At 45.7% G+C, this 16,927-nt stretch overlaps 1 protein-coding gene across 3 annotated transcripts in view; it reads left to right on the forward strand.

Annotated features, from left to right (window-relative positions):
- Positions 1-1,124: 1,124 nt before the first annotated feature.
- Positions 1,125-16,927, forward strand: part of HEBP2 (heme binding protein 2) — a 96,873-nt gene continuing 81,070 nt past the window's right edge. The window contains exons 1-2 of one of the 3 annotated variants that reach the window (XM_069608082.1): positions 1,125-1,477; positions 6,284-6,354. In XM_069608082.1, coding sequence (XP_069464183.1) covers positions 6,332-6,354 — 23 coding nt within the window. In that variant the 5' untranslated portion in view covers positions 1,125-1,477; positions 6,284-6,331. Of the gene's footprint in view, positions 1,478-6,283; positions 6,355-8,795; positions 9,048-16,927 lie in introns of those variants that run through there. The other 2 variants (XM_069608083.1, XM_069608081.1) reach the window with 2 other exon arrangements.

The following is a 16,927-nucleotide window of genomic DNA, read 5'->3' on the forward strand; positions in this document are numbered from 1 at the left end:
AAACCAGCTCCACAGCCCGCCCCCTGGTGGCCCAACCGCCGCACCGCAGTGCCTTCTACAAGGAAAAGGGGGAGCGGTCCCTTTAAGAGGACCGCTCTGCCCTCTCCCTGCAGCACGCGGGCACTGCATGCGAGGAACAAGGAGCCCAGCACACGCGGGCTCGAAACCAACGACCCTCCCAGCCGAACCACTGCGCCCCCCACGCACACGCGCGAAGCGGGGCCGGCACCTGCACTGCACAACCCTCCGGGCCCACACTACAGCCGGCGAGGGATACCCAATTCCCTGGCTCCCCTCGTCACACCAGCTCCCTCCCAGGAAAAGGAAACCGCGGCTATAACTGGCCCCAAACCGCCCGCCCTGATGAAATAACCCGCAACCCGCGGACGGCGGCTCCGGTAAGGGGGGGGGTACCTTATGTACGATACCCCCAACTATGCGGGGCCCGCGACACCACCCTCTTTTTTTTTTTGTTATATAATTTAAAAGGCGCCGCCGCCGTCACACCTCCCCCTGCCCTTATAACCTGACCACCCGCCACTAAAACCCTGCTAGTCCCTACCTCCACCACACACGCCCTAGGCCCAGCTACAGGGAAGGCTCGGGAGCAGGCGACAGGACTTCACAATCGCCAAGTCCAACCGTCGCCTGCCTCCCGAACCTTCCCTGCCCCCTTAAATACCCCAGAAAGGGCGCTCTGCCCCCACGGCCACTTGCTGGCCGTGTGCAGCGCCAAAAACTTTGCGTTCCCCACGCGGCCCCCCTTTTCAATTTAGCATACTACAAAACGAATAATCCATTCCCTAGTGTGTGAAAAGTATGCTGTGATCCTAAACATGGGATGTTATTGCCATCTGCTGGGCAAGAGCAGTATTGTTACTCAGCTTTTCATTGACTTTTCGTGTCTAAGTGCGTCTGGTTGAAATCCCTTAAAGGGCAGGGCCCGAGAGCAATTTTTAAAACATGCCCCGCCCGCTTAAAGCTGTAAAGTAAACAGTGGCAGTATTTCATTTGTTTTTCATGGGATTGCTTCGCCAAGACATAAGAGTGTCGCCATTGCAAGATGGCCGCTCTGAAGTTTCTCGGATGAGGTGTCATGATTCGCGGCTTCCGTCGCAAACTTCGTTATGTCCGCTCTCCCCCTTCTTCGGCGCGCGCTCACCTACACAAACACCAGGGTGTGCACGCGGACGCACAAGAGGCCGGCCCGGCTCCTGTTACCTGAGTCTTGCCCGGATTCGCAGCATCCTTGGTTGCCATGGCGCGGGGGCCTTTTGTTTAGCGCGAGGCAAGCCCACGCGGAAATTAAGAAAGCGGCGCTCGGCCCGCTGAAGGCAGTGCGTGATTGGCAGAGGGACACAGCAAAACATCGGTTATGAAACCTCGCGTTGCACAACGAGGAACGGGGATAACGAGAAGAACCGCTGGACGAGCTCACACAGCAGACTAACGCAGCACGGCAGCGCACCCTGCACTGGTCAGTATGCTGCGTATGTCTTCTGTATCTGCGCTTAGTTATGCAGGTGTACAATGGTATGTGTGTGGGTACTGCTGCACCTGGGTGTATAGTGTATGTGTATGTGTGTGCACACTAGTGTGTCTACTCGAAAGGTAGAATTGAGCACCTGTCAGCCTCGAGAGGTGCCAGTTCCCTCCGTGAGAAGTCTCTGAGTATCCTGACAGGTGCAGGCGCCCTGGGTAACTAGCGGCCGGAAGAACTGGACCGTGCTATGCGGAACACGGCAATATAGCCTCGTCATTAACAGACACTTTGCAGTTTCATGTTTTAGAGCTTGGTGTACGATACGGGAACAACTTTTTTCCCGACATGATTAAATATTTATTGAAACTTGGCAGCTGGAAACTGTTGCATCCTATTTTTTTATTTTGTATTATTGCGATTTGGTTTCCACAGTAAAACCTTACGCAATACATATAATTAACACACCAATTGTACAGCAATCAAAAACCCAAAAAAGAAAAACATAAAAAAAAACCATTATACTTAAAAATCACAAACCGATTATCAATCATTCTAAAAACTTAATTATCTAACGCTGAATATTGATCCTCCAATCACAGAGTACGTAGCCCCTGGTATAAGGTGCTGTTCAAGGGAATTACCCAATGAAATCTGTATATACATCGTATCAAAAAGCGTATTTAAAATCTGTGGAGTGCCTGCAGTAGCGCAATGCTGCTGCCTCCCACCAGTCGACTCCACTGTGGCTCACCAATTCTATATACACAAGAACTAAAGGGCCGTTTTCTTACATTGGCAGTTAGTTCGCAGTACAGTACTAGATGTTTGGAAGTTTCCATTCTTGCATCCGATTTGGTAGTCTGTATTCAAATAAAGCATAAGCTATGCTTAATTTGTTAAAAGGTGGGTTTTACTTGAAGGCATGGTATGAAACTGGCTAGTTAAAAAAAAAAAACACGGTGAGGGGGGTGTTTTTATAGCCGCTCGGCAGAGTGCACCTAACAGTGAAAAGCACTACTAGTTCAGAGTTGCGCTTGTGTGTTTTTTTTTTTTACATTTCAAGTGAAGGTAGGCTGGTGATTTAAACCAAGAGAGATGTGTAAATCGTTGCACTGCTGCTCTCGGCAATAATAGTATACACCAACGGACAGCATGGAGATTAAATTGCATGACATGTTTTGATCAGTGCTGGACATGGAAATAAAATAATGTAGGATTCTGTGATGGGGAGGGGCAAGACGAGGAGTGAAGTTGGAGCAGGTGAGAGATAGTATAGTAAGCAGTATAAAAAACACAGGTGCAAAGTAAAATAACCCTCCTAACAGAGAGGACATGAAATGTGCACAAATCGCATAATGAACCAACCTGCACATATATACATTGTTTTACTTTCCATCCTATCCACTGTGAATGACTAACCATGCAGCACTCCTTTCATTTAACGCAAGCTATCGCACAACCCCTCCATAATGTTTACGTTTTTACTATGTGTCTCTCACTTTTTTACTCTCTTCCTGTTCTTAAGTCCACCACAGTCTTGTTACACCTCGGGTGGGGGCACAATAGACAACCTTTCGGATAATCATCGGTTGGGTAATCTCACTACTGTGTTGGTTGGAGCAGTACAAACGCTTATTAACTCAACACAATTTAACATAATAACATATTGAGCACAAAGGGTTTTAAAGAGCTTTATTTCGTTCTAGGTGAAAATATCTTTTTCTAAAGCTTTTTTTACCAAAATACTGATTTGGAAAGACCGCTCTGTGACCGCACAGAGCGGTCTTTCTAAATGGAACTGTTATGCCCCCGCTGCTGCACACAAGTGCGCGCAGGGGCTGGCATGTCGGGACCCGGAGGCACAGGATTAGATGAGCGGGTAAGTGTGTGTGTGGTGTGTGTGCTGTGTATGTATGTGTTTTGGTTTGGGGGAATGGGTGTGGGGTGGCAAAACGCCCGATATAAGGGAAATTCCCCTGGAGAGGGTGGGGGCGGGGAGAAACATTGTGGGTTTTGGGGGGTGTAACCCCAGAATATACCCCCCCCCCCCGCCAAAAAACTGATTTTAAAGGTCTCAAGAGAAAAAGACCTTTAAAATACTGGTTTTCCGATCACTATAAAATCGGGCATTGTAAATCGGTCTTTTTCTCTTGAGACCTTCTTTTCACATACAACCCTTTATTTTCGACCTAGTGAATGGTATCCTACAATTAGCCGCACATAAATAAACAAGAGTCCAACAAAATGTCTTCTGGATTTTAAACAGTACTATCAAGATAAAAATGAGCAGGCCTCAAGCATACTACAGTCGCCTGCTTTTAGTAATGTGTACCACAGAGCTCACAGCTTTAAGCACCCCTCCGATTTCTAATGCCATCTCACGTTTGTCACGCTTTAATGCTTTTAGATGCAAAGCACAGACAAACCGCTCCAGAGTAGAAGTTTTCTGAGCTCAGACGCTCCACTCTGAGCACTTGAAACAGCTGATCACTGTGGGCTCAGTGTGTAGCTGCTCGGCCTGGACTTTTCATTTCCCTGGATTTTGGATCTGGGAAGTCCATTTTTGCCGATTTCTAAATCCGGGGATATCAGGCCCAAATCCAGAACTGGTTTTAATTATTCAAAGTGATGGTCTTGCTTCGAGAGCCAGGAGTGTAATTCACTAGATTCATGTTCCCTGCTTCCCATTGTCTGAAATCCAGAATTCCAATGCTGCTATTCACCTGGATTATGCGACCATTCGAATGATTCATAATATCATATCCATACATACGTTTTGAAACCGCAGCAAATTGTGCGATAACCGTAGCCACGTGTGCCCGCGTACATATATCAGCTAGCCAAGAATAATATCATTTGCTCAAAGCAAAAAAGCTGGGTGAAAACTCACTTGGGTTCCGATTTGAGATTTTGTTGACATGTTCTCGGTTCCATGGACCTTTCACACCAAAACATAAGAAAACAACGTGTAGAACATGTACACATTAAACATACATGATAGGCCAACCTAGCAAGCGGCGCAGTTTATCTCTGCGCCGCAAAGTGACGCGTGTGCCAGGGGATGCAAAGACCTGTGCAAGCCCCACATAAAAAGACCCTCCTAGGGACAGGTGGGCAAAGAAGAAAAAAGGAATCCACGTGCACTAAAAATAGCGGAATAGTAGCAGAGAGGCAAAAGACTCTGGAAAATCGCCTCATAGCCTGCAGGTGAATATGACGACGGAACTCCGGATAATCGCCTCATAGCCCGCAGGTGAAAATAACATCCAGACTCCGGATAATCGCCTCATAGCACGCAGGTGAAAATGACGTCCAGACTCTGGAAAATCGCCTCATAGCACTCAGGTGAAACTGACGCTCGGACTCCAGAAATTCGCCTCACAGCATGCAGGTGAAAATGACATCACGACTCTGGAAAATCGCCTCATAGCACAGGCGAAAATGACGTCCAGACTCCGGAAAATCGCGTCATAGCACGCAGGTGAAAATTACTTCATCTTTTGCTTGACATTCACGTGCAGGCTTGGAGTGGACTATAGGGGTCAGTGCCCGAACCAAAAACGTAAAATGCTAGTGTGGGCCACTTTTTGGGGTCAAAGTGGACCACTTTTTGGGCCAATGTGGGCCAGTTTGATACGTTACTTGAGCGTGCGGCTAGAAGTTTTGACCAGTGTTACTAGGCTTTAAAATGTGCAATTTGCATTACATTTGATCAGAAATCTCCCCCTTGGGTACTACTCAGTCTGTCACAAAAGGAATGAATTGCCATTTGCAATGGTGGGCCACTTTTTCATTGGTGCCCAAGACAATATAGTTCGATGGGCTAGTCTTCGCCAGCAGCGCCCCTCTTTCCCCAGAGGCAAGAGCTCTCCAGGGCAGATTCACAAATCACCCTCCAGGCACCAGAGCAACTTCTGCCTGGGAAAAGGTGCAACTTGGGCCTGATGCATGAAGCGGGGTGCACCCGAAACGCAGTCCATCGTGTGATTGCGCATCGAGCATGCAAACTGGTAGTAGATGCTCCAAGCAGCGAATTTGGATTGCAGCTGAAATGGTAAGGGGCACTTAACATTGGCATTCACTAAAAAGCACTCTAGCTGCCACAACCTAACAGTTGCTGCTGTAAATATGGGTTGAGGCACGTGAAATGCGTGTCTGGAAGTTGATTGGATGGAGTACATGAAAACGTGTGATTAAAAATGAGGAAAACAATCTTTTGGCAATTTTTCTGTGAACATTTTATTTAAGAACAAATCTCCAGCAGAATATCCCCTGTCTGCTCACAGAACTCGTCCTGTTCTTCCAACAGGCAACATTTCAGTGAGCATTCGCTCTGAAGGTTAGTGAGTACCATTTCGAGGTGCAAGACTACCACCAGGAGTAACTTCCACGTAGTAAATTGTCTTGCTATTAAATCAGTCTCTCCAGGTTTGTCTTTTCCTAAATTGATTTTCAGCAGTTTTATGGCATTTGATCACTGGAATGTATGAGTGCATGAATGAGCTACACAAATTGAGATAGATGGGTGCTTGGGTCATTCTTCTTGTGGTATAACTGATTATATTTAATCATTGTTGATATTTAATACTTTCGTACCTAAAATATACAAAGACTTGTTTTTGAACATGATTAAGTACTTATAATTTTTTATAAAAAGTCTCCTTTATTGAAAATGTATAAGGAATTCATGTGGTCAACATGAATTCCAATTTTGCAATGTATCCAATTATTCAGAGACTAATTGACAGCAATACCATATTCAAACTATTTAATTGTTTTGCTGGTTCTCTTCTATTATAGGGCATCATCCCCCATCTTTTATAAAAAACAGATCTGCTAGTCCGGCCTATGTGGGAAACGGCTCCACAAAGGTAAGAGGTGTGCCAAGATGGCAGCGCTGTCTATACATCAGGGAGGAAAACACACATGCAGCAGTCATGAGCAACAAATCCCTTTTCACAAAATATCTTTTTCTCCAAAGGTTAAGGCCAATTTATAAAATATACACTACAGAGTGTAGGTGACAGACCTAGCATGAGACAACTAAATGCAAATTGCAAACTGTTCTTAGGTATACTGACCCAAGAATTTGGAAGGTACTCTTGTGTGTCTCGCACAGGAATAGTTTTTTGGGAAAAAACTTAAATGGCTAAGTATTTCTTAGCGAATATTCCCGATACACATTTCAATCGTCAATGTCACTTTCAAGTAATTCTTACGCAAATTCTTATTTTCATAAAAAAGATTCTTTAATCCAAAAACACGGGCAAATGTTCAGAAACTGAAACTGCACTGGTCACCTGGCTACCCTCTGTCTCGGGCCCAGGTCCCCTCCCCGCCAGTTGCACCCCTGCACGGCCCCCTGGCAACCCTGGCACTCTGGGGCTCTTTCTATATCGCTACAGCCCCCCCTACCAGCACTTGACACCTGGTGTCTGCACTTACCCAATCACTTGCCACCAGCTGGCCGCACTTCGTATTTATTGTTCCTATTTATTGTTTCTATTTATTTAATGTTTATCCTTTGTACTGCACTTCCCCTCCCCCTCGCATTTTTCCCCTTTCCCACCTCCCCTGCACTTGCGTGATCTCGATGTCACCTGGCCTAGTAAGATCGTTGTCTCCGTCTTCCCTCTGTTCCCCTCCCTTGCTTTGTCGCGCCTTGAAACACTTGTCTATAGGCGCTTTATAATTGCCATGTCATATCCATTGCATTTATGTCATTTGACCATCTTCAGTGATCATAATCTATAATAGTTTAACATAATTGTCATTTCACCATGATAGTCTGTCCTTTAATTTTTTTTCCATTTTTTAAATTACATGCTCACAAATACATTCAATACAAAAAAATGAATAAATCTCACTCACTGCTTTTTTTCTGTGTCCGTATTTATAAGATATTGAACAAAAATCACTGTTTGCATAAATGCTTTGAAGTTTGGCCCAATTTAGAGTACAAGTAAAAGGATTTTTTTTAAAGATTGAAAATCATACATGGGAAATCATATTCATCTGCATGAGACTAAATGTTTTGTTTGCTGCTAGAAGTGCTCTTACAGTCCCGTAGTGTAAGATACTTTGTTAATTTAAAGCATTATTAGTAACGAATGTGTGTGGTTTTAAATCTCCATTAATGTTATATTCTTCATTTAACCCCCTGAAAACAATGACTTCAATCGTTCTATCCAAAAGCTCTCCCGTGGTTCTAAAAGTTTAATCATTTTAAACTGTCCTTCTCTTTGACAAATGACTTCCAAAATCTGGAAACTGATATCTGAGACTTGGTGCTTAAATTCCCCCAAAGTGTCATGTCACTGGTGATCTAGTATTCATGTTTTGCAAGAGCATTTGACCAGTGTTTCCCCAAAACTCCTTTGCATCACATCCAAGTTCTCGTGTCCTCGGGCTTCTGCGCAACATAATAGTACCCTCCGGAGCTTATCATGCAGGAGTGTGGGCACTCTGGGGTCTGTTCTCCATGTGCTTGCCAGTGTATGCGCAAGGATTCCATTGTTCGTGCTCTCCCCCTCACAGTAAGTGTGCATAGGGTTATACGATAATATGGGAGACGCTTCACCATCTCCTGGGGTGCACTGCTCATGGTGATGGGACCTACCTCTGGGTGATTTGGGTCCTGATTTACCCAGCGTTTTTGAACGGTGTGGCACCATTGCAACCCGCTTTTGTAAATCAGGTCCTTAGTGTCTTCCAGAAATGGTAACTTTGGTAAACTGCAACCATTTTCCACATCAATCAATTGCACTCTGGAAGCCTTTGGAATGCATGGAGTTAAAATAATCCTCCACTCATGAAAGTACCAGGATTTCAACCCCTCGTTCTTGTGTTTAATACAGCCAATCATATCGTCAAGATACAATCAAAGAGAGAGTGGGTGCCAAAATACATCCTTGCTGATGCACCGGGAGATTTTGAGGAAAGAGCCTCCTTTTCTGACCTCTGTAGTTTTTGGATGCTTCTGATGGTTAGAAGCGCATTTTTATGTATTTTCTTTTCTGACAATGCGCCTGAGAGCCTGCAATCTGCAGGCCCTGTCCCCAGGAACAAAGACATAAGAGGATGAGGCAGACTGCTGAGCATGTATCCAAAAGCCCCTCGCCTCCCCAGTCCTCCCAGGAGAGGGCGCCCACGTCCATCCCGTGATGATGATCTCCTAAGCCTTGTGGGAAAGCTGCCTACTGTTGATTAGCTGCAGCTGGGACGGGAAGGAGCGCTGACTAGGCATGAGGGAGGAGTCTACTTTTCCCAGAGAGCTACGCACACTCGCCTGAAAGGGGTGTTGGGAGGCCGGAATTGAAAAAAGATTGCCTGGCACTCAAGCAAGCTCCGGACACACTGGCCCATTCTCTTGGAGGGGTCAGGAGCAGGACTGCTGCCTCCTTCAGGGGCATGACTCTTCGACCCAGCCCACCCTCACGCTGTTTGCATGCTGGCCCACCACAAGCTCGCTTCCAAGCACTATGCACTGCTCAAGGCCTTGTCCCTGCTGTCAGCAGGCACGTGACAAAGCCAATCCACCACCCCACTGCGAAACTGCCAGCCGGTGAGTAGATGGAAATCGTGTGTGTGTGTTGACAGCTTGATCCATTGTGAGTTTGGATCACTAACAACAGGGAAATTACCATGTGCATTTTGTATGTAAGTTTATGATGGTCAAGTAAGTGCACACATATCAAGGTGTACTTTATATAATAGTTTAAAAGCGCCGGCTGCTAACATGATGGATGGAATCGCTAGGCCAAGTCTTTTTGGAAACTGCTTTTACTTTAGAGCAGAGGTATTCAAGCTTTTTTTTATGCTAAACCACCTCCCCACTGAGTAAAAATATGAGTCCTATTAGTACTGGTAGGGGTACGGCAGGGCTGGGTATTGGCCCCCTCCCTTTTTGATTTGTATCGGTCCGATCTGGATGACTATATGCTGGGGGCCAAAGTTTTTCTGCCACACTTGGGTTCCATGCATCTTCATCGCTTGGCATATGCGGACGACCTCGTCATTCTTTCTCGACCAGACCCCAGTTGGCCTCCAGTATTCGTTAGCCCAGTTTATGGACCTCCATGATTTATCCATTAATACGACAAAGATTGTGGTCTGCCAGAATGGTGGGGGAAAGACCGCTTAAATATGGAACACCAATGGGAAAAATATTGGAGGAGGTAGACAGATCACTTATTCAGGTTTTACAATCCTCAATGATCCAAGTAAAAAATCCAGTATGAATCGATGAAAAAGCTTAAATCGAAATATGGCACATTCTCCTGGGCGCCATTGGTGAAATATTACAGGGCAAAGGTTATTCCAGCACTCCTCGACAGCACTGATCTACTCTGTGACGTTCAGGAAAAAGAGTGGCAACAGGTAGAGGGGTGTAAATGGAGAAAGGTTTTAGGGTGGCCGAACTTCGTTCCTGTTCCGGTGATTCGATATGAATCTGGATGACTGTCGATTGCAGCTCAAATGAAATTGAAATCACTTGACTTTTTACATAAGATTATGTGCCCTCCCGACCATTCGATATTTACCAAAATTAATGTTTTGATTAAAAATGAGAGCATCCCTTGCCCTGTGAATTAGTTAGCAAGCTGGAATCTGGTTTTGTCTCAATTTGATTGGTCTGCTGCCTCTCTTGAGTCTTGCCCACAATTGGTTAAGCAGCTCTCTGGGAGTCCAATTGGTGCAGGACAAGAGAATCTATTACTAGCTACATTCTTTTTTTTTTTTTTTGTGTGATTCTGTCGAGGGAAAAGGCCCTATGTGAGTCGGATCCTTATGTTAGTTTCCGTGTGAAAAGTTGAGGACCACCTTTCTAAGAATGAGGCTTAATCTTATGCAAGCCATGGAGGTGATGGGTACCCGGAAGGGGTTGTACAAATCGGAGAGATCGTGTAGGTATTGTGAAATTGAGGACCTTCTGGAAAACCTAGAAGATGTACTCGTGGAATGCTCAGAAACCTCAGGAATGAGGCACAAGCACGGATGCATGTTTAACTAATCAGCGATTTTACAGGCAGGAGCACTTTTGGAATAGCGTTTTAGGAGGTTTGGACATTTCTTTATCGATTGCTGTGATAAAATGTATAGAGGATATATTTTTGATAAATGGGTGATATTAAATGCTCTTGCTTGTTTATTGGTTTTTAGAAGTAATGTAGGTCTTATCTGTATATAGTAATATTATAGGTATGTTTTGTGAAATTATTGTACTTGCTGAACAAGTGGAAGTTGTGATTATGTTATGCAATGTGTAAAGTTTGATTTTTAAGCTGTATGCACAATAAAACAATATATTAAAAATAATATTTATTGTTGTTCCCCCTCCTCCAGCCACCATGCCATACCTGCTGGTATTTGCCATTAAAAGCAGTTGCTCTGCTCCCCTTTTGAAGATCCCCACGTCCCCCCTGGACTTCCTTCAGGCCCCATTACGGGGGCATAGCCCCACCGTTTGAAGACCATTTTCTTAGATGTAGGTCTACCACTAACACATTTTTACCACAGCAGGGGCCCCCAAGGGAGGCTGGTTCGGTGTGGTCGGGGAGGTAGGGATCAGTTTATAATTTACTGGTGGCGACCCGATGTCTGCCCGTGTGTTGCAAAAAAGGCAGCTTTGGTGCATTGTATGCATGGAGCTGGGGTAGGGTAGAGTCAACACCCGCCTCCCCGAACCCCTCTCTGCAGAAAATCCACATGCTTCTCTGCCAGCTTTGATTTGAATCTGGGCGGAGATGCCCGTCGCCCTGTGCAAGACCGCCTGGTTTTTGCACCTGCTATTTACAGGGACCGTTCGTCATGCCCGTTAATAGCGTGGAGAAAGTCGCTTACGATTGCACTAATGTGTAGGCAGTCTCCTCTGTCCCGTTTTGATTCTTTTTGCAAATCCTTGTAAATAGCCCACATTAGAATGCATTTGGGTGGGATGCATGTGTGTGTGTTCTTCACACAGAGCCGGTGGAGCAGGATGCAGGCTTTATGCGCCGCACTCAAGCTCCTTGGAGTCAGTGGGGGTCATTACGAGTTTGGAGATAGCCATGGCGCTATTAGTGCCATGGCTGCCTCCAACCCCGGGCCCGGTCTGGCTGAATGGGGACTTACCGGGACATTCCGACCTATGCGGACCCGGTAAATCCCCATTCAGTTGACCATTCCCCATTTCCATTTGAGCCCCCATAGGGCTCAATGGGAATGAGGACAGCGCTAATAACGGGCACGCAAATTGCAGGCTGTTATTAGCTCCAAGGTCCCTTAACGGGACCCGCAGAGAACGGCTGGTCAGACCAGCATTTCCTGCTGAGACCCGCTAAGGGACCTCGGAATGTGGCGGTAAGGGTTTACCGGCACCAGCATCATTACCGGTGACCGTTAACCTTTACCGCCCAACTCGTAATGACCCCCAATGAACCAACGTGGCATTGTTTTCAATTTACCGGAGACATTGCCTGCTCCAGAAAATAGCAAAATTGCCCCCCTCTCTCTTCCACTGACATGAAAAGGACCACCACCACCGTGCTTATTTCAAATCTTGCCGCGGGTATGAGCGAGATATCGGGCCTCATTACGAGGTTGGAGGTAGTCATGGCGCTACTAGCGCCATGACTTCCTCCAATACCGGTACCGAGTCCGCCCTCGTTCAATGGGGACTTACCGGTCTATTCCGACCTTTGCGGGACCGGTAAATCCCCATTGGAAAAAGCCATTCCCCAATCCCATTTCAGCCCCCATAGGGCTCAATGGGAAGGCGCTAATAACGGTACCGCAAATTGCGGTACCATTATTAGCTCTGAAGTCCCTTAACGGGCCCCATCCATAATGCCTGGTAAAACCAGGCGTTAAGGAAGGGACCCGCTAAGGGACCTCGGAATGGGGCACAAAGGATTACCGCCACTGATGTCCTTAATGGTGCCCGGTATCCCTTTGCGCCCACCTCGTAATGAGGCCCATTGTGTGTAGAACACAGAAACTTGGCTCTTTACACAGGAAACACGCAACTAAGCCACTTGTATTAGCCTGTAAGCTGCTAACATAAGTAACACCCTAGTCCTAGATTACTTTATATCCATGGATGTATTCTCATATTATCTCTTTGCCCGTCTTGCATCTACACAACCATGTAACCAATCTACTTTTGTGTTGCCCGTTTCTCTAAGCTCCACGCCTAGATGCCTCGGATTTTGGGTGCTATACAAATTGCCAAATAAATAAATAAATAATTAGACCGGAGGATGCATTACACCCTGCCGTATATTGTGAGGACGCTCCAAGCCACGCGAGGAGTTTTTGGAGCAAGCAGTGGAATGATGATGTGAAGGTATCATTTCTTTTAGGTCACAGACTTGAAATATCCTTTTTTTAAAATAATTGGAGGGGTATTTTATTTCTCATAATACATGGTCACACCATCATCCCTTTAATACTTGGGCTGCCCCAAACCCTGATACCAGAGATCGTCCCGTTGTTGATATGTGAAACCTACACTGTCAGGAAGTTGGTGAAGGGGGCACACCAATGTGTAATATTTTACAGACAAATATTTAAGCAGGTTAGTAAAAGTCCCTCTAAAATCATCTTTCTAATTGGCAGCATGCAGTTGGATTCTGCACTAAATGAACATATTGTCATAAAAGTCCCCTGCTCAGCACATGAAAGGACATTGCCAGAGAAGGAAAGCTTAGAATAAAGTAATCCGAAAAACGTCACCAAACCTTTAATGAGCGTTTAGGTCACGACAAATCAACAATGTAATGCTCCTATAGCGCCTGGGCTTGTGTTTCCAGACCATAGGCGCCCAAAGACGGAAATGAGCGAGGGGAAGACATGTGCAAACTGGAAAGTTACCGCCACCAGGTGGCGCTCCACCAAATTACCAATTAGCATACATTTGAAAAACATGTCTGAAGTCCCTTCCCCCCTCAACTTTTCACAGGTGCTCTACCGGAAGCATTATGCAGCCCCAGCTGGAGACCGGTGTTGTGGCTGAGCAGGCATGTCCCTTTCTCATTCCAGGGGAGTAGTGATGGCGTGACTGTGCAGATATGCATCTTAATATCTTCAATGTATAATCTCTGCTACACATATAAAATGACTCGCAAGGAGCACCTTATTTAATAAGAGATGGCAGTTTGGGTGGTGTGCTCTCTGATCAGCAATGGAGAGTGTCTTGTATGCAAGTGGATGGATGTCGTTGAATAACCAATATAGACAGACTCAGTTTAAATACCTCCATCAAATGTGTTACACCCCACAGCAATTGCAAAGTATTACCCAGAGAGGTCAGCAAAATGTATTAGATGCCCACAGGACACGGCCTGGTTTCATGCACGCGGTTTGGGAATGTATTCGGGTACGACAATTCTGGGACCGGGTCATGTTGGCCATGGGTGACTTGGGCATACCTCACAGGCTGGAGACCCCGGAGGCATGGTTGTCGGCTATCTTTCGGGTGGAAAGGAGATGTACTAAGAAGTTGCTAAGTATGGCTTCCATTGTGGCGCCAACTCTGATTGCGAAGGCATAGGGGGGACGGGGAGGGCTCACATTCCACCAATGGCTGAAATGCGTGTGCGAAATGAAAGAAACCCAGTATGTGCCAACACTGCCTACCAAGAGTAGACCACCGGACATCTGGGCCCCCTTAAGGATGTACATGGCGAGGCGCAGAGGCGTAGCCAGAATCGTCTAACAAGTGGGGCCTGAATCTAATGTAGTTGGTTCACCGGAGTGGAACTAACATCTGTAAATGCCCACAAAGCACTGCTGTGTGGGCATGTGCACACTTTGGGCGGGCCTTGCCTTGCCCGCTTAGGCCCAACCCTGTCTACGCCTCTGCCAAGGCGCCAACTGAGAATGATGTATATGCGGAGGCCGATCATTCCGGGGCCTCACCTGGAGATATGAACTCTATGGGGGGTCTGGAGGAGGGGCGGGGGGCGGGCAATGGATGATGAACTGTCCCGGTCTATGTCACAGGATTAGTTGCCGGGCAGACTGTTCGGGTTGTATGTGGGGGATGGGGGAAGTGGCTGATGGTTTTGACGAGGGAACGACATGAACACTCGGTTGTTTTTGTTTGTTATGTTAATTGTGTATATGGATGTGAAACACACTTCCAGAAAAAGTAAAAAAAGATGGCAGTTTAGAACCAACAACTGTGCCAAATAAAAATACATATTTAAAATACCCTGACTTGGGACCTGTAACTGGCCAACAATGTACTTACTCACTGTTGCAGTATGCGCAACTACAACTTTAATACATGTTTGTAGGAGCATGTTTAAAAAACAAATGGTTGTTTAAACAGCTGCCAAATTTAACATCTTAAATAACAAACAGCAAATGATTAACTTCAAATGTTCACACAATTACTCATGTACGATCATTATGGTATGCTGAGAGGTTTTTATTTCGCAATTAGTTATAGAATTCTTTCCCTCTACCACGTACCCACTATTATCCCGTTTTCTGCATGACTCTTGACTTCTGTTTAGACTATTTTCCTATGTCCAGGGATCGAAGTACATATTTGATGTTAAGGAGCTCGAAACAGCTCCTGGATATCAATCAAACCGTGAGCTGGCGCTACATCTGGAGAAAAGGGAGCGAATGCATAGCGTGCCCCCTGCATAGGACCTATTGCGAATCAGCTGTCCACTAAAGGTTGTCAAACACGCAGGGTTATTTTCACATGGGTGATTTTTTTATTTATGGGTGTATTATTTTATTCACCCTTGGCCTGGGGAGTTAAATGCTGTCTATACTACCGGTTAGTGCTCAGCTAACCGGGCTCTTCTAGGGAGCAGAAGGCGCAAAGTAGCTCCTAGCTACGATCCCTACGTAGTAGTGTTAAAGGTGCACCCAAGATCACACAAGTAGTCAGACTAATAATCAATGATGGTGCACGTCAAACCCCAGACTTATTTACACAACGCATCCATGCCGGGACAGCAAACGAGCATCTTCGTTCTCATAGCTCTCAACTTTTACAATGATTACAAGGGAGTTTTGTACAAAAACTGCATCAGCAATGTTGCCACATTCCAACATCAGTTTACAAAACCTACACGGAAGTTGGGTTGGTTAATAGTCCAAGCTACATATATGATGTATTGGGGTTAGTAACTTTATCAGTCAATGTCTAGCTGATGGCTCCGCCTAGACCCACCCTACTACTGATACTATTTATTATACATCATTACAGGCACAGTTAATTGGTTGGCATTGTCTATCGTTCCATCATAGGTGGTGTGGCAAAGGGACTTCTCATTGCTTGGCATCTAGCTTCCCAACCTTGGATGTATTGACAAGGCGTCAATGTATGTGTGAGACACAATTGGGGGGGGGGGGGGTCGAACTCTGTCGTCTGCCATAATTGTGATACAGCGCCTCGATCCCCCCCAGACTGTGTGCGCTATATAAATGCAAATAAATACAAAATCAAATATAAAGAATACCCCTGATCATCCCCAGGCGTTGGGGCCTTCCCTCTCCTCTGAACTTGGCCTTGTGTGCTGTCTGGTGTCTGCATGTGCTTTGAGGGAGTTCTGCAGGTGTTCTTTCAGTGGTTGGCTTGCAATGAAGAGTGAATGATTTCATGTCTGGATCACATGTTAGGGTACCATTTTGAGAGTGTATTTTCTTCTATTTATTAAGATTTTAGCTAATTCTAACGTGCATGTTGTGTTCCCTGTGATCACTTGGGGCAACCTTTCCCTAATCTCTATGGAGTCTCTTGGCACGATACTCTCGTGCACCTGGAGACATCAAGGGCTGGCTGTTTCTATTAATTCAATTAACTAGGTTACTGCTTCGTCTTCTGGGAACTATCTTGTCTTTGTGCTCGCTCTGCACGCTCACTACTCCCATCTGTGCCTAACCTTGACACGTGCTATGACTGCTGTTCTGAGCAACTTTACAGCTTCCAAAATAAATGTATTTTTGTAAATACAGCATCTTTCTGAGGCCCTGCTACTTGTAGGCCCCACTGTGGCCTCCGTGTTAGGAAAATGGCTGCACCTTAGATCATCCTTTGTCACATTGTGCTTTACACCTCTTACATAGGGATGCTCTTCGGGGCGTAAGCTAAGCAACCATAACTCGTGCCACCACTGTGCACTGCTAACACTAACACCCAGGACATCAAAGATGACATCACAAATGTCATTGATGACATCACTGATGAAATCACATATCTAGGCCACTTGTTTTTGTTCACTGACATATATGTCAGGTGTTTTTGTTCACTGACAGTCAGAATATGGAAATTCAAAAGGTGCTATATATCTAGACGTTAACCTTGTATGTTGTTAAAGTACTTTCCTTAGGGTTCAGTTTCAGCTCATGGTGCACATACACAGGGCAATAAGCAGGCCTCAAATACACAATTAATTTGTATACATGAAGATGAGCTGCTGTAATGTTATTGACCTTTTT

Source organism: Ambystoma mexicanum, chromosome 4q (genome assembly GCF_040938575.1).
Source record: "Ambystoma mexicanum isolate Mex_15411 chromosome 4q, UKY_AmexF1_1, whole genome shotgun sequence".
Classification (NCBI taxonomy): domain Eukaryota; kingdom Metazoa; phylum Chordata; class Amphibia; order Caudata; family Ambystomatidae; genus Ambystoma; species Ambystoma mexicanum.